Here is a 26,447-nt window from a genome sequence, read left to right on the forward strand (position 1 = left end):
GCCATGAAAATGAGTAAAATGAGGGTATGAAAGCATTTTGCACTCTTAAAGATGGCAGCCTTTGAATGGGATTTGGATGTGAAAACCAATTAAGACTTTTCCGAGCCTCGCTGAAGGAGAAGCAGTGTGCATGATACAGTAAGAGATGAGGGTTTAGGTGCTAGATATGGGATGCCCTGGTGCCCGTGGCATGAAGTAGCTGTCATCACAAAATGACGATGTGTGGTGGATCAAGCTGTGTCTCTGCCAGCAGTGGGCACACTGCCCGCTTTCTTCACTGTGCGTGCTCGAGACAATTGAGGCCCCAGTAGGAAGAGTACATGCTGGTCCAGTAATTAGAAGTCAGACAGAAGTTCTGCTTTAATGAAAAAAAAAGCTGGATTCTATTTGGCTTAACAAGATCTAATTAGGAGGACACAAAAGGGAGACGGCTGTAACAGAGGAGGAGAAGTGGGCGCCAGTTCCTCCCACACAGCAGCCAAAGACAGTCTGGATGTATTAAGGTAAGCACTGGCAGAAAGCCCATCCAAGGCAGCATTAATCAGTTTTTAAATGTGCTGGAAAGTGCTGCTCATACATTACTAGTATGAAGGGAAACATTATTCAAGAAAACACATGAAACAAACTTATTGTGGGAGGCAATATTCCTGTTGCCGATTCTGTTATGCATAAGTATGATTTTGCAAAACTAAACCTGGCTTTTGCTGATGTAATTATGTATCACATAGCAGCATAAACATTTTCATAACAGGGCTATATCTTGTATAAATGATGGCCTGGCTGACAAAACACAAGTTGATTTCAAAGATGTATCGGGAATTTGTCAAGATTCAGCTTTCCAAAATGTATCTTAACAACTGGTTGTGTTATTCAAACTTCACCCTGTTACTGCCAACTGTGCCACTTTCTTTATAATCCCAAAAATATTTTTCCAGTTGATTTGATAAAGACTAATTTTTAAATTCTACACAAATATATTCATCAGATGGAAGTTAAAAGCCTTCGGATTTTAAACATATATATATATATCTTAACGGGAACTTCAAAGTCTTTTTGGAGCCAAGACCTAATTATGCCACAAAAATGTTTTTTAAAATAAGTCAAATACCATTATTCATGGTGATAGTCACAAAAATTCAATTATATTTACAAATCTTTTTTATAATGTGAAACAGCCTTCAATGTATTTCCTTTGCATTTAAATCAGAAACTATGCATATATTTTCACAGAGCAAAGAAGCAATAAATTACTTTGCCAAAAACATTACTAACTTATTATGAACATCTCATATACCAAATACTGTACTGTACATCAATTCTAAAGAGCCATCAGCAGAACACTCTCTGGAACGCATCTCAAATGAGTCAAATGCATCTTTGAGCAGAGGTGATACAATGTGTTGTACTGACACTTGCAAGTTTTTAGTGTAGGTAACTAAATTCATGAGATTCTACATTGCTCATATGGACAGCCTTCAAAACTGAGGTTTACAGTAGAACATTTTACATTTACTTCTATTTAAGATCTGCTTACTATGAAACTGTTCTTATTTCTCATGATTTCAATATAATGAACACAATAATTTAAAAAGTAAAAAAGTATGCATTCATAATAGTCAGTTTCTAAAAGCAATTTGAATATCTATATTTACTTCAAGAATGTGTAGGTCCCCAGAATTCTAACTTCCTAAAACAGAGTCAAATCCTACCTTCTAGAGTGTAATTATGGGCAGCTTCAGCAATTGATGAGGAATTATCATATCACTTAGAAAAAAAGGTCACAGTGTTTTTGTTAACAATCTGGCCCTCCTGCCTGAAACAATCTGTGGTGATGCTGGAGGGCTTGTTGATTTTCTGTCTCCCAAAGAGAGGTTAATATGTCTGGATGTGGGGCTCCCAGCATCAGCAGGGGAACCGGCTGAGTGTTATTGGTGGGAGGGTGACATGAGGATCCCTTAGTTTTTCAGTCCCACGCTGAACACTCGGGGCCCTAACAGCTTCAATCTGAAAATCTGCCACTCACGACTCAATTATTTTATTACTAAAATCCTAACTTTCATGTTAAATTGTGTCCAGATGAGTTTTGTTAATCACAGACAGACTTGGAATTTTGACAATTTTCTATATTACTTTCTTAAAGCACTTGTTCCAACATTTGTTTCTAGCCTCTGCTATCGCTCTTTTAAAGTGATAATGTATCCCATGATCTTTAAAAGCTGAAAACATGAGTTTTGTGCAAATCAGCAACCCTGCTCTTCTCCAACTCCTTGAAAAATGACTTGCCTGCAAACCCAGGAGATGTTCCTAATTCCATTATTCATGAAAAGAATATTAAAGTGCTTTATTTAATATAAAACAAAGAATCATCTACAGTATTTGGGAAGTCCTTCTGGCATGAATGTTAATTTTCAGCAGAAAAAGTACAAAACTTTACTACCCAAAATACATTATACTCCAAATCCCCTTGTCAAGACATACAGTATATTAAGTTACCAAAGAGGATTTGTGTCTTTTATACATTGAGTTTATAAACAAATGAAATAAAGGAGTTTTGGAACCAGTAGAGAAAGAGCATTTTTGTGGTGTACTGTATACAAGGTTTAAATGATATTAAAAATAATTTCAGACAAGTAAAAACTGTAACATCATTTTTTAAACCTTCTGCATCACAATACCTTTTCATTATTGTATTGTAACACACTATATAGAGTATATTTATAATACTGGCCATATACAATTTCTTGTATTAGGAATTTCTCTTTTAGCATGCCCCAACTTGCTCTCCATGAGACACACAGATAAAGACAGGGAGAGAAGCTTGGGGTCAGAGTGCTGGGTCAGCCATTTTGTACAGCACCCCTGGAGCAGTTGGGGTTAAGGGCCTTGCTCAGGGGCCCATTGGAGTAGAATTCCTCTGCCGGCCGCGGGATACGAACCGGCGACCTTCCAGCCACAGGAGAAGATCCTTAGCCACAAAGCCACTGCACTGCCCCCATATCAACATGGAGTTTGTATGTTCTCCCTGTGTTTGCATGGGTGTTTCCTCCCACAGTCTGAAGACATACTGGTAGGTAAATGGCCTTCTTGGAAAACTGGCGCCGGTGTAATTGTGTCTGTGTGTGCCCTGCCCATTGCTTGCCAGGATATACTCTGGCCCACTGTAACCCTGAACTCGATAAAGCAGTTAGAAAATGTATGGATTATAACTTAATGACTGTATCTTTTAATAAGAGAATGAAACCTCTTGCCTTGTGGGTATTATTGCTATTAATTCAATATGACTTCAGCAGGGATATTGCTTGCAAAGACTAAGTGTTCCGAATTGTCTTGGGGTAACCAATGTAATATAACTTACCAAATCACAGATTAAAAACTTGACAAATGGGGTGGTGGTCTTATGTTTCCAGAAAAAGGTATAAAACAAAAATATATCCGTCTAAATTATAAAACGAAAAGCATTTCAGAAACAATGTCATACAGTATATGCACATTCTTCATCCTTGAGCTGACAAACTCAGATATTGAAATACTGACATTCGGTCTTTGTTTCATAAAAAAAATGTGTTTCTTCTATAAACAGCAAAAAAATCCCACTGCAAATCTGGAAAAACATGACTCACACAACTAATTTAAGACCACCTCCACATTACTCGGTTGTTCTCTAATGCTAATTAGGTCCTTCATTCCTTCCAGAGGAAGCGAAGTGCTGAATACTCCGTGTGTTGGACTGAATTAGGCTGCATGGCTATTGTTGACACTATGGGCACCAGCACTGCTGTGAGTTCAATCAGGGCCTCAGCAGGAGCATTGATTGTACAGAGGTCCTTGTGTCATGTTTCAGTTTCTGTGGTTGTCCTTGCTTTTGTATGCAAGAGAGAAAGCGTCATTTATCCTCGTCTGGCAAATAGAAAGTCTACCTAATGCTTTTTTCAGATTCAGACTGTTTGGCATTGATGTCTAGGAGTACTCATTGCAAATACATGTACTGTACATTAATGTGGATTGCTTGCCCTACATGAAGGATATTTGTGTATAGGGAGAACCCCAAAACCTTGCAATGGCCATTGCACCTGGCCCCATCCAAAACAATGTTTTTCCAAAACATTAACATTTTTATATCACTCAACAGACAGGCTATTATTTGTATAGTATTATGCACTGCGGTGTTTTAAAGTAATTTAATTTGAATACTGTAACTCAACTTCTTGTTTTACTATAATATCATCATATACAAGTAACATGCATCACAACAATAGCTGACTACTGAAAAACACATCACAGTTTAATACTTAATCTAAATTTAAATATAATTCCAACAAATGTGAAAAAATACTTTTTTTCACTATTATATGCATTTAAAGAAAACTGGGAAATTAACACATAACCAGATTTTGTACATTTAAACTGACTTCAGTGTGGGCTCACCCTACAGGGGGCAGTACTTAAACTAACGGTGGAGGGGAAAAAGAACGAAAAAGATGTTTTCACTGAAGCAGTACAAAGGAAAACTTTGCTGTAATGCCCACTATTACAGACACATGGTGCTGAAGAACAGCTCCCAGCAGCTGTTCCGCCCCACCTGCTCTGCTAGGAATTCAGCTAGAGCCTCGTGCTTTATAAAGCTGCTGTACTGGTCGGGAGCCAGACAGTGTGCCAGTAAGAGTGGGCTTACTACTGAGCTGTGCGTTGCTGCGGGGCTTCACGTCGCTATAGCAACACAAATTATCTGCTGACAAAAATAATACAAATCAAACCAATTTATTGTACCTTTTGCAGCCTACTACAGGCCATGGTTAGAGTAAGATTAATGTGGGAGATGTGGTCATTAATGCCAGCTCATATTCAAGGGGCACCACAGGAGCTACACACTTTGCTTGAGGTAGAAAATCCCCTGGGTGAGGAAATAGAGATGTTTGCTTTAAGTTGCCCAGTAATGCTCGGCTCTAGTATCTAGTATCTAGTATGCTGCTTCCAGGGGATGGAAGTGTGGGATGAGAATGAGGAGGCAGATTCCAAGAATACCAAGGTACTTTTATAGAAGGAAGATGGGACAGCGATACATGATACTAGTGCAATGCTAATACACATTTCAGACAGAGCTGTGCTCACTGCAGACGTTGTAAAAAAGGCAGAATTATTCACATGAAAAGGACAATTGCAAATTGGTGGTTGAAAGATTAGAATTGCAATCTCCCTTTTGTTTCACTTCTCACTCGGTTACTATAATTACCTCTTTGGTATAACTACACTGTATGCCTTCATATAAAGCTGTTTTCCAAGATACACTGAGGATCACAAAAATGTACAATTACAACTACATCAGATTCACAAAGCTATCAGGAACATGACCAAAAACTAAACAGGTGTATGAACATTTTAAAGAGGTCTGGCCTTTGTGTAGTAGAAGCATTAATTATCTAATGATTCATTCTTAGACTCACTTATTTTAGTCAATAATATTAAAGCAACAATACATTGAAGCTACACATCCCACAGTATTATGTGGATTTATCAGTTTTCTTAGTTTTAACAAATGATTTAGTACTGTGAAACATAATGAAAGGAGCTATTAATAATGTTATCTTAGTTTTTCTCAAGAACACAGACATTAAACATCAAACCAGGCACTTAGAAAATTAACATTTTAAAACATTTTTTTCATCTGAAGAAACCAGCAGAAGGGGAGACTTGATTTGTTTTGGAAATGCAGATACTGTATGAAGACTAATAAACAAAATTCAAGCATTCCTAACAAAGTTAAAGTCCCATACACTTTCTTCTCAACATTATACTTGAAGTAGTTATTTTGTACAATTTTGTACATTTTAGAACAGACTTTTGGTTGGCCTCATTATCACTAATAAAGCACAAAAGGACACTGTCTAAAACAAATAACAGAAATGATCACCATGGTTATAGGTACTTTCACATTAGAGAAATTTCACATTAGGTAAAGGTCAAATGGATTTTAACTTGACACCATATTTTTTTCATTCCCAGGAATGAACATAGCATGACTCAATCAAAGCCCATTTCAGTAACTGTTGCCTGCTGAGATAACATTTTTTTCTTACCACAAGGTATTTCCATAGCAACCACATTTCAGCCAAGAGCTGAAAATGAAGTAAGTTATTACTACTTCAACAATTCTGAAGATATCCTGTCTTGAGTCAATCAGTGTGAATCTATTTGTTGAATCTAATTCCTTCTCTGCAAACAGAGAAAAAAGAACGAGAGAATTATTTTTATTTTACAATTTTTTAAACTATTTGACCCTTTCTCTGGTGGCATTTCCACAAGATGTTGAGATATCGTATCAGCTCACATGGTCCATACTCATTTCAATGCTTACTGTAAATTACAATAAACCAAAATCATCAAATCATCCCAGAGAACAATTCCGTTCTCAAACTTGGAACACCAGCTTCTAGTACAGCTGTGTGAAGAATGTGCTGTTTCCAAAGAAGAGACATTACAAGAATTTTCTCAGGTTGAAAGGGCCTAAAGCTACACACAGAGAGAAGAAATCCTCTCATAGGTAACACAGTAGGCTTAAAACAGCATACATAAACAAAGCAACGCAACCTCTAATCCCTGCTGCGGAGCTGGCATTTTGTCAAAAATTTTATGACTTTTATTTGGACTGCCTCTAAAAATTCCTGCTATTGACAAGGGATACATTTCTTCAGGCAGATAACATTTCTATATTCCCCACTCCATCTTTCAACCCTGAACTTCAGTAAACAACCTGTCATTCAGATGTTCGAACCATAAAGATATACAAGCGTCTCAAAATGGTCATATATATATTTGTCTATCAGTCATGACACCAGTAAATATCAGGTACAATACTATTCTATCACTCCTTTCTGTTGTTTTTTCGAAAGTCCCTACCATGTTTTCTCTCAAAGATAGAGCAGATTTGACCAAATAAAACTAAAAACCTTTTTCTTCTGGAAGAATTGTAGTTCCAAATCATACAGACCTATCAGCCATATCATACGCCAGCAGCCATATCACTCTGCAACTCACAGATGGGAACCCACTGAAGCTAAGCAGGTTTGAGCCTGGTCTGTACCTGGATGGGAGACCTCCTGGGAAAAACTAAGGTTGCTGAAGGAAGAGGTTTTAGCGGGGCCTGCAGGGGGCGCTCACCCTGTGGTCCATGTGGGTCCTAATACCCCAGTATAGTGATGGGGACACTATACTGTAAACAGGTGCCGTTCTTCGGATGAGACGTAAAACCAAAGTCCTGATTCTCTGTGGTCATTAAAAATCCCAAGGTGTTTCTCGAAAAGAGAAGGGGTGTAACCCTGGCGTCCTGGCCAAATTTCCCATTGGCCCTTACCAATCATGGCCTAATAATCCCCCTCAATGAATTGGCTTCATTACTCTGCTCTCCTCCCCACTGATAGCTGATGTGTGGTGAGCGTTCTGGTGCACTATGGCTGCCGTCGCATCAGGTGGATGCTGCACATTGGTGGTAGTGGAGGGGAGTCCCCATTACCTGTAAAGCTGTGTGAGTGGAGTGTCCAGAAAAAGCGCTATATACAGTAAGTGTAAGCAATTATTATTATTATTATTATTATTATTATCACTAGCAGTCTGTTTCAAGGGCTTATGATTTTCAGTATTAACCAGTAAAGAGAGATAATTCTCACTAAATAATTAGGTATGAAAACAGGTTATACAATAAACACCTGAGAAACACCACAATGAGCTATTCAATTTACACTCCAATGTGGTTTTGAAAGTATATTTTCATATATGCAATCTGAAAACATTAACCTAGAACCCCATTAATATTGTAATGTTTACGTCATCTGACCAAAAGCAATATGCACACTGAGGATTTGAAATCTCAGAAGAAGAAAAATCACTAGACATACAAACCCTATAAGAACAGACCCATAATTACAGATTTAACTGTGGACAGCAGCAAAGTAAAGAAGATACTAGTGCATTTGTATCATTGAGCTACCATAAACATTGTGCTTCAAATCTGCCATAGTACTAGAGTTAATGAGTACCTACACTTCTAAATGCATGAAAACCTTAAATATGGAATATGGGAAGTGTTTTCATTACATTGTATAGGCATATTGGAGTGAAAAATGGAAAATGTTTTTTCATTTGTTTCATTCAAAATCGGTAACTGTCTTATAGTAATTTTGTTTGAAAATAAATGTATTGAAATAATTACTTGAAAGGAATGTGTGATGTCAAGAAGAGATGCAGAATACCAGTATAACAAAATATTAAACTTGAAAATAGCTTTAACGAATATTATAGTAGATTTTACACTAGACATATTGTAACTCTCAAAAATGTAGATTGTGTGAACATCTTATTACAATAAAAAAACTGTAATAACTGAATATAAATTTCAAGGTACTGTACTGTATCTGTATAAACATGTAAAATAGCTAAAAACCTGATACTGTTCATTTTGAAACATCATTAAAAATATTAGAACCTTTCCAAAAATTTTACTGTATCTTGCCTCAATGCATCCCACTGAGATTTGTTATCAGTATAAGTGAAAAGTACTTAGGTAATAAAGTGAAAGATTAAGAAACAATAAGCTCAAACAGCATGCAGGCACCAGCTAAAGGTATTTCACAGCTGATCTTTCACACTGAGTGGAACTGAGTAATACAACTGAAATATTTGCACATTAGCATTCATGCCAGCGTGTTTTTGATGTTGCTGCTGCTGAATTTCCAATGTACAGATACAGTACACAAAGAACAGCAAAATGACTAATGATGTTAACAAGCCAGAAATGAATACAAGCAAAGCAGTGAGGAGTTTACTGCTGTTTTACAAATTTCTAAATTAATTCTGGCAGTAAGAGACAAGTTGTGGTCTATTTTTCACATGATTATAATGCTGAGGGTTGACAACAAGGTGCCTGGACACTAGAAATTGTTTTACTGATTATTTTCAGTTGAATCCCAGGTTCATGAGGTTAGAGAATGATTGTGACAATCCTTTGTGGGTTTGTGTGCCTGCAGAAATTCCTAAGAACATGAAGATACACTCTAGAGCTGACCAAGGAACTCCACAGAGAACTGTCGTGATGGAACATGGAGAGTCATGAGCATAAAGGGAAGGTAATGAGTCCTCTCTCTCAACAGAAGTCAATTTCCCTTTTTGCACCTCAGATGAAGATGCATACAACAGGCTGTAATTATCCGCCGTGGCTAACTACACAGATATTCGCCTAACCAGTAACAAAATCCTTGCTTGTCACAAATGTGGCCTTCTGAATCTGATGAACCCCGTTATGAGACATTACCTTTATTACCTTTCCTGTGTTTCAGCAGTCATTTCTTGTGGAAATTTAAATTTTTCAATAAAGCAAATCCCTTTTCATGCTACATACAGTATATTGATAACGCTCCAAAACAAGATTGACTATAATTGTTCAAGCTTATTTATGCAAACTAGCTTATGTCTAGTACTATCAGTGTCTCACAAGAAAACATTATTGACAATGTTTTTCTGGATATGCATTGTTCAATGCTACCATTTTGATATTCTCAATTGTTCTTAATAATTCTTAAATGCTTGTACAATTCTTAATAGTTTTTGGGCCCTTGCAATTAAAGCGTACAGTACTAGATACTGAGAGGGGTTTGCAGCACCGCATTTGTGAAAGGTTTCTCCTCGCCTCAAAATGGGTTTTACTGGCTAGCAATTCAGACTGTCACGTGACTGAAATTATTAGACATAATATATGAAGTGGAAAAGAGGGCCCCTGGCCTGTGAAGAATGGAAGTACAGGTAGGCGCACAGTGACAGAACCCAGAGAACCCACTCATCAGTCCTATGTGTCAACATCTGTTCACACCTTTGGCAGTTTCAGATATTACAGCAACCTGACTAATGTAAAGCTAATCATGTTCTGCAAGCCTTCAAATTCTAAAAAAACCTACAGAAACCCCAGAAATACTTTATTTACTTTGTTGGAGCTACCAACAGGTTTGACAAGAATTAATAATGTGCTGGAACATAAGCAACAACAATAACAGGAGAAAGAAAGGTGCAATATTTCAAGTGCTTGTTAAAAGCATGAGTTTTGTTTAATGTCTTAATACCTAGTCAGTTTTTTGACAATTTACATTTATATGAATGGGTTACATTTTCCTGTTTGGTGAACTAAATTTCTGCTTATACCCTCACCCTGTCCTTTGCATGATAAAACACTACTGTACAGTACTGTATATCAGTGAAAAAAAAGCTGTTTAGGTTTCTAAAGCAATTACCACTCAGGTACAATATTCTAATCAGGTACAATTTAACCCTGGTGCCAGGTTTTAAAAACACCCACTGTCTTTTCCCTGAATGGAAAAAATGTGTATACTGCAATCTTTTAATTTTATTTCAAATTTTGTTTATGCCTAAAAATGTAGGCCTCTCCCTACAGCGGTCAGACAGATTCTCAGTGTTTATGACAGGTAAGCGTTGTCAGTACCTGATCTGCTTGCCCTCCCTGACGTCATACAGTGAGAAGAAGACATCAGTGTCCTCTCCGATGGTGTTATAGGTGAAGCTCTTCAGACTGAGGAAGAGGTGGTGAGGCACGGGGATGCGGCACGCCTCACCATGACGTTGACGCACACTGTCTCCCTGTTCCAAAGAATAAAAGAGTAATGTCACATCTCCACAGCATGGCAAATCATTTTTCTATCCATTAAACTGGTGTTGATCTGTAAAGAACCTAAAGTGGTTTCTGGAATGTATAAAACATCCACTATTGCCAACACCAATGCCAGCCTTACATTTTTTTTAACTTAAAAAAAAGTTAAGGCTGAAAAGAGAACCTCATAACAGTAGCGTGTAGCCATTTGTCAGTACACAGTGGAAACGTTGTGCATTTAATTTACCATGTTCATTAGAAACCAAGATAAATTAATATTTCAAAAATCTATATTAATGATGTACAAGACACATTCCAGAATACAAAAAGCACAGAAGACAGTCATAGTCAGTGCTGTAGTGTATTTATTGTCAAATTGCACTGGGAACCTTATGCTTGTGTAGCATGTTCTGTTTAAATCAGAGATGTCAAAGACTGGTCAGGATGTGGAGGCTTGTTTTTTTATACACTGAACTCACCTGTGATGTGCTTTGCTGGACACTGTGCCGACTGGACAAATGCTGCAAAACACAAACCCAAAGAAGGTGTTTTAGTCTTGTTCATCAAGCATAGTATCAATTGCATGCAATAAAGTACATAGCTAAATGAAACAATAGATCAGAATTACATTTTTACATTTAAAATAACTGAAAAGTTCAAACAAAATTCAAAGTGCTTTCTTCATGGAGTTGTTATATTACAAATACTGATAGTTAAAAAGACTGCAGCTGCATTCTGATATTCCATGTTTTTGAGAACAAGGATAGCTTCTGTGTGATCAAAACAACACTGTGACCTCTGACAAGTGTGACCCTGTTGCTCCCTTGGAATCAATCCTAGCATTCTCTTGCCAAGTAATACTGTAACAAATGATAACATAGAGGAAAAGAGGTGGTAATGACAAACTGCAGAGATTACCTGTGCATTCGGTTCAGTGGGAGGCTGGACTCTTCTTTCTGAATTATTAGACACTGCTAGTCTCATTACACAAAATCTGTCTGCTCCCTTGCTAAACTTACTGAATCATATAATTGTACAGTAAGAGCTTACTTCACAGTAGACCTGCCTAGACCATTATCTTTAAACGTGTCTAATTGTTCTTCAGTCATTGTCACTCATATTCACATATCAATAATAGTTTTAATTTTTGGCCTTTTGCATATCACTATGTGTAAATAAAATCATAAACTGACTAGATGTAAGTGTATATATGAGGAAGCTTTCAATGAAATTCCAAACACAAGCAGCTCTGAACTAATGAATTTCAGAGATACATGTAAGCTTGAAATACAGTAACAAATGGCACAGCATATCCAAACTGGAAATCACAACATGAACATAACACCACAGCCACACTTCAATTATTTTAAAAACACTGAGATGTCTTAATTATGACATTTCAAAAAGTTACAGTGGCTGTAGCTTCAACTATTTTTAAGACATTAAATAATGGAACGGACATTTCATCTCCAAGGCAAAGCATTTATCTAACCTGAGCTGCCCCTTGGACATATCAATTTCAATTCAGAGAAATGGGACAGTGCAGAGTAGGTAAGGTGAGCTGTCTCCTGCTACCTGGGGCCTATGGAGTTATGGTTTACTTTCAATTCCACAGAGCCACGCAATTGGTTATGTTGACAAATGCGGCAGACTGTATTCCCACCAATGTGATTAATTGGAATTCTGCCCTTTTTCCCATAACAGGACCTGTTAACAGGCTCTCAATCCTCATCTGCAGGACACAAAAATGTAGCCTTTCAGAGAGGGGTCATATACTAATCTTTCTAGCTTGAGCATAAAGTTCCCAGTGCAATTTGTTAAAGCATACAGTATGAGTTTAGATTTCCAAATCCACCATTGTCAGTATTTGATTGCTCAATATTCATTTCATCTCGTGTTTCTTTCACAAATAAGTTTCTTGGTGAATGCATTACAGGAATTTTATAGTACTGTATAATCTTAAAGCGCTTGGAAAAATAATGCAGCCTCACTTCATGTAATTGTTCAATTATTATTCAAACTAATCATTTTCTTACAAAATTACAATTAGGATGGGTTGTCACGATGTCGCTGTGTGATGAGCGTTAATGTATAAAGCAAAATGTACAAAGACATACTGGTGAGTTATTTTGCTTCTGGTAAAACTGACCCTGGTGTAAGTGTGTGTGGATGTGTTTGTGGATGCCATGGACAGGTGTATGTTGCTTGCCAGGATAGGCTCTGGTTCCCCCATGACCGTGAATTGGAAGAAGTGATCAGATAATGAGTGGGTGAATTACACATAAGAAACACAGCAGAAAACACTTTAAGACTAGCTGGTAGACTGTGTCTAGAAATGCAAGGTGTGGCCTAGTCACGTTGTTTTACTCTACATGAGAGATATCGAAGCTGTCTGGTGTGACTTTCTCAAAAGTCAAGAATAAATTAACAATTCAACTTTGTTAAGATGTGAATACATGTCTGATGGACCTACTATCACAGCAATACATTCTACTATTACTTGTATCTCTTTCTGATCCTTCTCACCCTCTACTCACTAAGTACTCACAAACTATATTTCCTTTAGCATTAAAACAAAAGACTCAGACCCACCTAATAATTTCATGCTGTATCCAGGAAACATTATAAACATTCGTTTTTAAATGTCTTTGATACTTCATGTGTTTTAATTAAGGGATTCCATTCGGCAAGGGACTCATAAATACTTATAAGTATTTCTTCTACAGTATCTGACCAGTGAGAATTTTAAACTGCTCCATTTGGCCCAAGAAAGATACATGAATACTGAAGCCAGAGTGGTCTCACATGGACCTTAAACCAAGAGTAGACAAGAAAGTGAAATAGTGTTTTTGGAAGCAATCATGATTTGGAAGCATCTAAACAGAGAGGGAGAGAGAGGACAAAATGAGATCCACAAATGGGCAGATGGAATTCTTAAGGCATCTTTGGCAAAAAAATCAAAGTAACCAGCCAGGAACAACACAAAAGTGGGCCAGCAGCGACTTTAGCCTTGGCCAGAGTAGCTGGTTTCAAGATCTCCTTTAAAAGTGTTTGTAATGGACATGTACACCTCATGTTAGAAATCAGCAAAGGTAATGTTCAATCTCAAAACTCTAGGCTATTGGCACACACTTCATATTTCTATTCCTTGTATTTCCCATTTGTGAACAAGCATTTTGACACTGAAAACAAAGTACTTCCTGCAAGGTAAGAGTAAAATATTGATATTTTGTAAAACAAAAATAAATCCAACATACTGTAAGGGCAAAAAGGGCACATGTATCTGACTACAGCAACACAAACAAAACTTCTCAAACAAAATATCATTTTTGCAAGTTACATAGAACATTACATAGAAGATTTAGTCCTAAGTAAGAAGGGTGACATCTTCTTCTCTGTATCCTTAGTATGAGAAAAAGAAGAATGTGGGAAAACTATATTAGCAATACTGAGTTAACCTGCAGCTAAGGTGTGAGCTTAACCAGCCCAATTATATAGTAACAAAAAGAGATACAAAATGGTGGAAGGGCTTTTGAAGTTGACAGGTGCGCATGGCTAGCATGTAGACTTTTCATCAGCTGTTCCCTAGCTGGAATAGCAGCAGGTGAGGGCAAGCTCTGGGCTTGTTTCCAGTAGCACGCAGAGGGCCTGATGAAGGTAGAGGGTACCCTCACTGGGAGGGGGACAGGCTGAGAAATAACAGGCTGTTCTTTGCCAGGCACCATACTGCTGGCTGCTGACTGGCAGTCTGCTACCCACAGGAGTGGGCAGGCATTGGAAGTAAAGATGTGAGAGCGGAGCAGTACTCATTTATGTTCACGGTGCCATTGTCAGCACAGGGATCACTATTATGTGTTGTAGTGGGGTATATTCATGTTTAAATGTACACATCACAATCCAAATTAATCCAGAACACCAGACACTATAAGCAGAACTGTCTTTGTGATCCACTTCAGTTTTTATGAGCTCTGTAAGTTCAATATCAAATCAGAAAAATCAATAAATTCATAGAAAATTAATATATATAATTGTATTTTAAATTAACAGTATTAGTCAATCTATGCACATTTGCTCACATGATAACAACTTTGAAATATTCTTCTTGGTTTATATAAAAGCCTATTGGCTCTATTCCCAATATGGAACAAACTGTTATGCAACAGTCATGGTAATGACATAAGAAATACTATGCAGACAAAAAAAAAAAAGGTTAAGTCTAGTTTAGGAAATTTGGAATTCCCAAAAGAATCTGAGCTTTGTTGTCTGGACTACTGCACTCACAAACAATTCAGTCTTTCTGAAAATACCATTGATGTGATCCCAGAGTCATCCCGGACACGCTTGGATCCAATGTCAACCACAAATACTAAAAGAAAGATCAGGACAATACTGGAATATGTAAACCACATGCACACAGAAAAAAAGCTCTATTATCAGAAACTGGCGTATCAAATAAAAAAATACATTGCTTTTGTAGCTGTGTTGAGATTGACCAATGTATTGGACGATAAACTTTTTGCTTCTGTAATCAGAAATAATAATGTAGTAACATTTACTTCAGACTCCTAGGAGTGCAAGCAGTCTATTTCCTAGGGGTCTAAAATCCTGCTAGCACAGAGCTGTACTGAGTGGGATTTTAAATTTAAAGCAATTCTTTCTATATAACAAATATTGGCATTTATGATTCAACCTCTTCTTATAATCCTACTGTATATGGAAAATCTCAACATCTATATTTAATAACAAATATTGACATTTCCTTAGTTAGTATCTTTTTTATGGAATTTTAACCAGGACAAAATACATCAAGATAAAGAACTGACCAAGGTTTCTCCTACATTACAACCCCAAGATAACCCTTTCCACATACCCTAAATCACAGAGCCTAAGAACTATGGCAAAATGTAATAAAGGTGCAGGCAGTCATCTTAACAATAAAACCAAAACCAAAATAAAAAATAAGAAAACTATCAATTCTTTCTGGACTTCTATAAATTGCCATTTTAGCTATGAATAAGAATGTGAAATGTAATCAAGAACTCCATATAAAATCGGTGGTTATTTAGTTTTCTTCTGAGTGTGTCTCCCGATTCCAATGTTTTAAAGACCTAAATCTGGATGACACTTGATGTCTTCATACTGAAATTGCGCACTATAATTCTAAAGACATTTCTTCTCTAGTGCTTTTTTGGACGAGGACAAAGATACAGAACAGTACTTATGGACATGGAAGATTTTGTTTTAATCTGGAAGCAAACCAACTGTAAAGCTCTTAACTGTACTTTATGTGTCTGTTATATTTTGTAGCCTGCAGTAGTTTGATAAGTTTTTTCCTCGCAAAAAGAAGAATGTCTGAATTTTTTTGAGATAGCACAGAACATTCTGACGCCCACAAATATAACACCTACAGAAGGCTTTAGTTATTATAGGATTTTGAAGGCATTCACAGAGGGAAGTAATTTGCTGCAGACTGGGTTAGATATATTTTAGGTGGTATCAAATGTGTTTCTTCTTGTGTGTGAATTTTTTAAAAAGACTGCTCCATATGTTGATGAGTGTATGTGTTCATAAATTAACATAAGATTAATTCCTACTGATCTGGTGCAGAAACAAATACTACAGCAGAAGAAATGTAATGAAAGAAGTCTCGCAAAGTGATGCACAGGTTGAAGTTCACTTAAAACTTTTGCTACTAAAGGTTTTAAGTGCTTTATATTTTTGCAGAATGAGCCTTATTAGGGGGTCACTTGACATGTTTTATAGTTCCTTACTGGCCTTCTGTGATAATCCAAAGCAAGTTTAAATACCTTCTCACACTTTTAAAAAAATACATGGAGTAGCCTGATCTTATAAAGCCATTATTTTTCCAATCCATGTATGATCAATCAACACCGATCTGCTAGAAGTTCCTATACTACTCAAATATTAGGCAACAAGAGTCTCAATGTCTAAGAATGAAATCCCCACAAATTAGACAAGAGAACTTTATTCTTTACCCATGGTTTAATGTAAATCTGCTATGTGATACTTGAGTAGGATAAATAGTAAATACCTGCAAAGCTGATTGAATATTTAATTACTTTTGAAAAAAAATATTTGCAACACAGGAAACCAAATCAAGCGTCTACACATTTCTTAAAAACATTTCCAACTACCTCTCAACAAAGGAATATAGTTTTAATACAACACTAAGGATTCTCTTTCTGTAAAACCTGCCTTTCTTTTCCAGAGATTTTTGGTGACAGACTGTTTCAGGGTACACAGTATGTCTCGATAACAATGTCTATGAGAGGGCAACAAAAACTACTATCTGTCATTGGCCTCACACCTAACAAATAAAATCAGCAAACAGCTTTTTATTTTTCCCTGCCAAGGCTGAAAAACGGTGCCAAGCTCTGACCGCTATCATGAGCAAAGTAATGATAATTTTGGCTTTGGACAGGAATTTTTTGTAACAAACGTTTAAAGGCTAAATGATCTTTCTGTGCCAGTCCATTTTAGCCACCTTTTCAGATGGCGAAAACAACGTGGAAAAGGAAAGTATGGAAAGATAAAGTGTTTAGTTTTGTTCAATTAAGCAAAAGTATAGTTGTGTACAAACAAAAGCATCAGAGAGCGTTGCATTATTATATACAATATAAAGCTTACTGATTTGTGTCAACAGTACTTTTGTCATGTTTCGTTTCTGGTGCTAAAGGCGCAACTTATTTCGAGAGCTTTCTAATCTGCTGAAATCAAAGCTAACTGCTTTAAAACGTCAAAGAGTCTCAATACAATCCCTGTAATACTTTTAAAGTAAATGCCCAGGAGTTATAAAGAGAATTCTGAAGCATTATGATACATGAAAAAAATAAAACATTACAATAATGTAAAATACATACAGTATATTGAGGTAAAGGTGCATGGGCTTCAAGATTGGATACTAATGATGCAAAATTAATTTATGAAAACTAAGACAGTGTAGTGAAAAACCTTCATCTTTTTCATCTAGAGAGTCACAGGTGTGTGGAAAGGCTCTTTATCACCCAGAGCTTGTAAAATGAAATTGATCATGGAATTATAACTTCTTTAAAGTCTAAGAAATTTTATCTTGCTCATTTAGAAATTATAATGCAAATCTAACACTGATTTTTATTTTGATATTTTATTATTTCTTTTTTACTTTGATTCTTGCTTGTACTCTCTACGTCTGCTATATTACTTTTCTGTGTTGGCCATTATTTAATGGCTTTTTACCCTGCACGGAGATAAGACTGCACCATAAAAAAGCTAAAAATGGTTGACTGATTTCTCTCTTGACTCTTCCCACTGGTCTGTACATATGCCAGCCTGATTTCTGGAGAGTAGGAGGGACGGAGTACTGTAGGCAGGAGCGATCAGCAGTTGCTGTTCTCCTTAGCAGTTTTATTTTGGTGAGGGAAAGCTCTGCTGTTAAAATGTATATTTAGTCCCATCAAGACCACGTGTTCTTTCAGTGAGGTAGATGGAGCAGGTGGTTCTAATTGTGTGGCACTCATTTGATTGTTGCTTCATCTCTAAATAACAGTTACTGTGCCAAAGTCCAGAGCTTCTCCAAAAAGAGTGCCTCCATGAACTGTGTTACCCTTTTTTCTTCCAGGAGCAATTGGCAACAGCAGGACAGCTCTCTGGAACACAAAGTATAATTCAGGCAAAATATGTCTGAAAGGCTTAGCTAAACCTCTTTTCATTTTTCTCGTACTCTGGGGACCTATTCTCCTTCATTCCAAGGCCTTCATTATTGTTGGTAATGAAACTAGACTGCATAACACATTTATTTGCTCTGCGTGTGATTAGAAAAGAAAAATATAAAATTGTTTTAAAAAATTAAAATGAATTGTTCATTTTACTATTTACATGTTGGCTTAACACAAGCCACTTTGCTTGTGTGCTGCTGTATACAGTACATTACAAAATGTATTATAAAATGTATTATACCCATTTATGATGATACTACATGCAATGCAGGATAGAAATGTTTAATATACAGTAGGGACCAAAAGGACTAAGGAGGTTATGCCTGTTTAAGTGTTCTTAGAATAGTACATACATTTAAAATAACAAAATGATCTAATTACACTTCATAGAAATAACAAAACATCTGCATAGATTTGAGGTACTGAAGGCTTTGCTCCAATGATCAATTAATTAGCCAACTGGTAGCACTAGCTGACTAGTGATGTCTGAGCTGTTCTGAGAGAGATGAAAGGCCACCAGGGTTCCTGACTATTACACTCAAACTGGGAACCTAAGGAGTTTCAGGGAAGCACCTGAATATGAAAACAAGAGAAAAAAAACAACACAAATCCTGATGGATATAACAATATTTTTGTTTCATTGTTTGTAGTATATTACAATATACAGTACAGTATATTTCTTTTTCTTTGATAACAAAAAATAATGATTTCAGTCAAAGCCTAATCTCCATGATTTCCTGGTACAGCCTCCTTTAGTCCCAATTTATAAGTAGAAAAGCAGGTACCAAATTATGGTCTTCAAGGACCATAGTCCAACAGGTTATATACAGTAGATCTCTATAATCTCCAGTTTCTCAAGAACAAGGAAAGACTTCCACTTGTTCAGTTAAGCAAATAATGAGTTCAATTAGATAATTAAGGGCCAAGGTGGAAAAATACTAGAAACATTCTTGTCCTTTCCTTGCACCCTTGAGCAGAAGGGATTATACAGTATATAACTGAAATTTACCATGTCTTTCTTTGGGTAATCAGGGAATATAATTCATATTAATTACGTCCTTAATGCATTTCTTTCTTTTGAAAGCTCATTTCCCACACTAATAAAAAACAACCAATATACAGCAAACAGAGGTTGATATGAGGTTGACATGAAATGCCCTGTGCCAATATAGACAACCTACTGTACGCTGTCCTGGGCCTATACTAATATGGAATGGGGATGATAATGTGCCCTCAATGCTGCAATGGCCTCACTGAATGTATACACAGCAAATGAGAAATGGTGGGTTCTGAGGGCAGGATCCCTGTATCCACGCTAAATATTTCATTGAAATGCCATCCAAATTACATTTGAGGCTGAAGATGTAAATTGTGAGATATTTAAAGTCAACAGCTCCAGACTGTAACAGTGCTAGTAACTGTAGCAAGTCATGCAAATGTCTTCAAAAAGATGAGTGAGATGACACCATCTGAAAGCTACTGAAAAGTGCTGCCGAATACTTGGAAGAGATCAAATAAGCATTGGACCCATACTGTCCCAAAACAGGTCCCTGCTCATAATATTACAGCATAGCTTTGCGACATAAAACTTCTGAGATTCATCTGTTGGCCATTACTAATACTACCCTGTACTACAGCATGGTTCAAGCATAGAAATCCAGCAGCAATTGAAACAAAATTATGGAATAAATTAACAAGGCAGTGAATACTGCAACGTGCACTGTACTAGTGTACTATTGCTCAGTTGTTACTTGCCTTCTGGCAAGGATTGGTAACATCTTTGAAGTCCACTGGTACTCATTTCATCTGTGATCCCAATTATTGAACTAATGATTTGGATAAGAAGTGAAATCACCTGTTCTCAGGTCTTGATCAGCTGCTAACTGAAAATTACATGTAAAACCCTCAGGACAGGAATGGTTTACCCTTCCTTTATACAAATTTTTAAGAGAAGGGATTGCAGTAGTAATGGTAGTCATATTAACATCGTTTTGAGATTTCAGTTAAACTACAAAAAAAACAAAACAAATGAGGTTGTTCTATACCTCAAATAACTCAGTCCTACTCAATTCTGAAGCTGCACTGAAAAGCTCATCAAGTCAAATCTGAGGAGAATCATATTTTCATATTTTCACTTCAGGTGAAATGACCCAATACTGCAACTGTTTTTTTTTTTCCTCAAAGAAGATGACTTTGCAGCAGTCTCTGTATGTTTTACACACCATTTAAAGAATTTGAGAAATTCCCAATGCAGTCTAGCAGAGTGCTGCTTCTTCAAGTCTACGCATAGAACATAATTAAAGATAAGCTGCGTTATTCCCCTGCGTGACATTGCCTTCTTAGATTCAGCTCTGATGTGCAGTAAGAAAAGCTTTTACAGGTAGAGCTTACTCCACTGTTAAACTGTTTTCAAAGTCTGCATGGTTACATTGTAAAGGCTTTGTGCTCACTCAGCAGGTTGAGGAAAGGGAAAAGACAGCTCTGACAGTAGATGTGACAGGCCTTTCGGCAATATGAGAAAGCAAAAATGTGAGCTCAACTCTCTTAATCTCCCGAGGTATGGCGTTATTTCCATCTCTGCACTTCACTGACACTTGGAAATGGTGAAAACTCGTACAGCTGACATCAATAAAAGAGACCGATACGCCAAATGAAAATAAAGAAAAACATTTAATGATGAGCTAAACACAAAACTGTATCCACTAATCTCAAAGGAAATTGTACTCATTTCACTGATCTCAAAAGAAATTGTCCCTATTTCATCAAGAATTGTATAACTATTACTGGAATTTCTAAATACATTTATCACAGTTTTACAAATCCCTAAGATTGTTTTCATAATTATAGAAGCGGAGTTATAAATGTCATTTTGTTGGAATTATATAAATTATAGAAACAATAACAACAAAGCTGTGTACTGAAATGTATGACAGTTCAGTTTGCATGTCTTGCAACAGAACAATCTTAAAATTTCTTATTGTGTACTTGTCCCACAATGCTGCTGATAATAAAAACATACATAAATCAGGATATGATAGTCTTTCACTTACATATAAAGAGCATAGGAAGTAAAAATATGCAAAGTTTTAAAGTTTCTGGTGACTACTGCTAGAGAGCAAAACAGTGCAGAAAACTGAAAGGAAATAAAAAAATGCAGATTTTCAGATTTATCCAACTGAATGCTAGGTTAAAACAGTGAGCCCCTAAAAATGCATTATACTATGAGTACCACAAGAATACTGAGATATTCATCTCTGCTCGTTTCTGGGAAGCTGGACAAATGTCACCGTTTTCATTAAAATGCCATAAACTAATTTCCAATAGCAGAGAACAAAAACTTGCAAATTGATAAACATTGTAGTTAGGGATATACCTTCCATTGAAGGCCAAGTAGGACTGATGGTTGCTAAGCAACCCTTAAAGCGTCATTAGAAATCCTTAAAGATGTGCCATTTCATTTCTCTATCGTCAGAAGTCACAGAACGGCCATTGTCTGCTGCCAGTTTTTGATGCTAGCAATATTTACAAAAGAGCTCTAAGGGGACTCAAAACTATATTACCTTAAACAATTGCCATGTATGTACAGTACAAAGCAATAATTTAACCAAAAATATTGCTTAAATGTCTCTATCTTAAGCAGATTTTATCAATCCAATGTCTTGATTAAAAGTAGTACTGTATATTACATTTATAACGTTTTATGGCAATATCAAGCTTAATGCATTATTTTGACTACTATTAAGTACAGTAAAGGGAATATTAGACACTTTTAAATTTCCATTTCAGCCTCATCTAAATATTCTTTGTCTTCATCTCAATCCACCACAGACACGCAGAGAGACCGATGGCTTTTTCAAAGGTCACAACTTGGTATCAATCACTGCTACCAGCTCCACTTACCATTTTATAAAGGTCTGAGACACTGATCTGGTCGGCATCCACCATCTCGAACTCCTTTCGTGGAACAAGATCGAGGCCTAGGTGCCTGTCAGAGACAGAGAAAAATATTTCGATCATTGTGATAAGATTGAAATAACTTGCATGGCTGTGGCCAATCCCAGATGGACACATCAATGTGTGACAATAAAAGTGATTTCTCCCACCTGTTGCTGAAGCTCAACATTCTGAATCACATGTTGCTTTGGTTAGTATTAGGATAGAGCATCTATCATGCTGCCAACATTGTGCTATTTAGATCACCACCTACACAACAGGATTGCCTTTTCAAACACACATCAACACCTGTCTCTTCTCACCCTGCTGGGGTGTAACTTACTTGACCTCCTATGCTGTGTCAATTTTTTGGCCTACAATTTTACAGTAAGTTTCCATACAATAAAAATTAAAGTAATGCAAGCAAATGCGAACAGCTGTGATTAGTACAGAATGTACAGGGACTTGGCACAGAGAACTAAAAGGGCAAATAGAAGTTGGCAGATGTTCAGCTGTTCTTCTTTTGTCAGTGGAAACAGGTGCATGTTGTCTAGTTATAAGGTTCTGTGCCTTTTATGCTAGTGCTGTATGCCACAAAACAGTACACACAAATAATCTTTTAACAAACTGGACAGTTCCTTTGAATTAATCTGTTTTCAGCTACTATTTCAACAGTATCCAGAAGAATCACGACTTTAGTTACTGCAGACACTGCATTTATTTAGCAGCAATTAAACAACCAGCACATTAACAGAGGGTGGGTCAAGGCAAATTAATTCATGTAATGATGAAAAGTGCTAATGAGAACTAAATTACCAGAAACATGAATAAACAAATCAATTTAATCAAACAAAATAACACCCACAGGTATGTTTGGACATTTGTGTGTCCTGGTGTGGGTTAATTCACTTGTGTTAAAACCAAACTACAGAATTAGAGATGCCAATTGGATATGCACATTGACACAAACATTCCAAGAAATGCAACGTCAACAAGCAGCAAGGTACAGCATTTATGTCCCACAGCCGGCAGAGGAATCCTACTCCGTTGGGCTCCTGAGCAAGGCCCTTAACCCCAACTGCTCCAGGGGCGCTGTACAATGGCAGACCCTGCGCTCTGACCCCAGGCTCTCTCCCTGTCTGTGTGTCTGTGTGTCTCATGGAGAGCAAGCTGGGGTATGCGAAAAGATAATTCCTAATGCAAGAAATTGTAAAGGGTTAATAAAGTAATGTTATATTATTATACTCATCTTTAGCTTTTCATATTACCCCAAATTTAAGGGGATTTATATATATTGAGTCAATATATATAACACCAGTTTCACATCAAAGACACAGCACACAGCAGTTCAATGCAATTAATACAGTTTTTATCACTATAAAGTAGTCAAAAGCATGCAACAAGCTAAAGGATTATCCCAAACTAAAGTCTTACATCCCAGTCTTTTAGGTACAGTAACAACACAAATAAAAACTCTCGTCCAAACCAGGTTGTGTCCAAAACACTCCAAACCACTTGAATTGCATACGTCATCCCTCTCAGCTGCACCTGTGGAAGCTGTGGTTCAATTAGCCAAGAGGCGCACTAGCTATATGTAACCAACACACCTTCAGCCAATCATTCCTGCACATCAGCAGTACGGCTTGTTAAAAAAATGGCCCCTGGTGGTCATTCTGGGGAACACTTACTCTGAGTTAAATATGGAGATCGGGTTACTGCTACTGTACATTACATCTTAGAGTTTATTTCTAATAGTGTTAAGAGTGTTCATAATTCCAAATGTTTCTGATTTTATGTGGAGCTTTCCTTTTCCAAAGTGAAGGATCTTACCTACATTTAAAATATACCCTTTATTAAGTTACAGCTTTTTTTGAAAATATTACCATTTGCCTACAGTATACCTAAACCTCTTCGAAGAATACACCAGTAATTCCCTGGATTGTCAAAGAATCCACCTAACTTGTGAGGTGAGGTGATGAAGGGAGCAGTGAATATATGCTTCTGGGACATTACACACTGACCGGAAAGCAACTCACTACTCCCATAACTGCTCCTTGAGTTATAACCTTTTTTAGTTAACATTTCTGGGTTTTCTTCTGGGCTTACAATTGCCGAAGGCATTCATTCATTATCACATTCTGAGATTCATTCAGCTAAGTATCTGCATGCCTCTGCTTCTCATGCTAAATGGGTACAATGGGAAATATTTAGCTTTTGGATCATTATAAAGTTTGTTGCAGACGACACTCAAGCTATTTTTAGTTTTAGGTAAAACAGCAGAGGATAAGAACAAAAATCTCGTTATGCACAGGCATTTATGGTACTTAAAAACAGTTTCAGTGTTAATTTGAAAATTTCAGAGTGATTTAAAAATGGTGTTACCAGTTCTGCGTAATATAAATGGTACTCTTAAAACACAGGAGACAAATTACTTTTAAATGCTTCCTTTATTTCAAGGGGCCATTGGGTGTCCCTTAGAATCGATCAGAAACTTTAAGCTATAGGGAAATGGATGTGTCAGCAATCAGTCTGCATTGATTTAACCATTCCAAGACAAAGAACAATTACTGTTCTCCCTCTAGACTAAAACGCAGGGATGTTAACTGTTATTCAAAATGAGGGAGTACAACCGAAATAGAACTAACGAATCTTTAAGATATTGTTCTCTTCATCCAGCTTCTAATTGAATACATTTTAGATTCTGAGTTGGGATTCAATATTTGGATGAAATGCATCATATGTGATATGGCCACTGTTGGAATCTTTGTACAAAAACAAGCATTTATTAAGACAGGCCTGCAATATTGTAACATTTTTTTATATGTTAAGTGTTAAGTTAAACACTGTTACAGTACTATTGCTGTTGTTACTATTATTGATTATGGTAACAAGGTGTGACTACTAAGACAGCATCACTCTGAAAAGACTCTATCTGAGGAATAGCAGAGTCCAGAATTTAAATATTTATGAACATTGTTTGTTTTGTATGTTGAACTGACAGAACTGGGTTTGTCTCAGTGTGACACAGACTCCTACTGCTCAGGCAGTCTAAGATGGCCTCTTTAGTTGAATACATCGGTAGCTTTTTCCAAATTCATAGCTGAAATACTCATTTTTGCTGTCTCTTCATTTTCTGATATTTGGGAGGAGGCCGAAGGTTATCCATCCAGATGCAACACATATTCGAAAAGTTTTTTAATATATATATTTAGTTCTCAGTTACATCTCCACACATCTGTTTGGCACAATGGACATTCGTACATTTTTTAAGGACCAAATACTGAGAAGATGAGGTCAGCGCAATGCTGGAAGGGTAACAGCACACTGTAAGGCTTCACATTTAATACATTTTAACCATACCCACAGTGAGCAATGCCAACCCAGACTAAATAAACATATTCTGCTGGGTTTCTTCCTAGGAGTGCTCACATTATGTGCTGACATCCAAGGCGTTGCTTTAATTGATTGGAAGATTTATTAGAAGTTATTTATTCTCCTACTGAGTGTCTAGAAATGTATTTTTATTTTTTTTAAACTAGTTACCTCCATGCTACTGTTACTGTACCTCACCTAGCAAACTAACTTTGTTGTCACTTCTTTTGTAAGAAGCTTTAGTGAACTAAATTGGCACACAATGAAAATATAACAATTCAAATTGATGTAGTAATAAAAAGCTCACTGGTAAATGTTTTTTGCCTTGTGTGGAAGATTCTCTGTAGTGATAAAGTGGTGCACCCACATGGGTGATGCATCGTAGCCATTATGAACCAGCAGGCACACAATACAGCACCGTAGATTACATTAGACAGATTAGGCAGTGCAATGAAATGAAATCCTAAGAGAACCAGCAGCTGACAGATGTTTCTATTGCCTTAATTCTTCATAATCCTGCTTGATGGTGTTCAACTGGAAATAATTTACACAGAACTCAACTCCTCCAAGATATATCTTGATCTCAGAAGTACAAAGATTTCATGAATTATGAATTTACCATATCCTTGTGTAGAGATACCACTCCCTAATAAACAGACACAAACAGACCTGCACATAAAAAGTAACTAATCAGCATTGCTCAGCAGGCTGTTGTAAAGTGAAACACCACTATGACTATAATTTTAAATACACAACAGATTAAGCATTTTTAATGTACACAC

The 26,447-nt window shown here is 36.7% G+C and overlaps 1 protein-coding gene across 26 annotated transcripts in view; it reads right to left on the reverse strand.

Moving 5' to 3' along the window:
* The window catches only part of dock3 (dedicator of cytokinesis 3), a 255,429-nt gene that overhangs the window by 75,255 nt on the left and 153,727 nt on the right, over nt 1–26,447 (reverse strand). For all 26 annotated transcript variants that reach the window (XM_088636650.1, XM_088636657.1, XM_088636664.1 and 23 more), the window contains 3 exons: nt 22,261–22,345; nt 11,125–11,166; nt 10,481–10,635 (listed from right to left, as the gene is read on the reverse strand). In XM_088636650.1, coding sequence (XP_088492776.1) covers nt 10,481–10,635; nt 11,125–11,166; nt 22,261–22,345 — 282 coding nt within the window. The remainder of the gene's footprint in view (nt 1–10,480; nt 10,636–11,124; nt 11,167–22,260; nt 22,346–26,447) is intronic.

The sequence above is a fragment of the Lepisosteus platostomus genome, chromosome 6 (genome assembly GCF_059453375.1).
Source record: "Lepisosteus platostomus isolate fLepPlt1 chromosome 6, fLepPlt1.hap1, whole genome shotgun sequence".
NCBI lineage: Eukaryota > Metazoa > Chordata > Actinopteri > Semionotiformes > Lepisosteidae > Lepisosteus > Lepisosteus platostomus.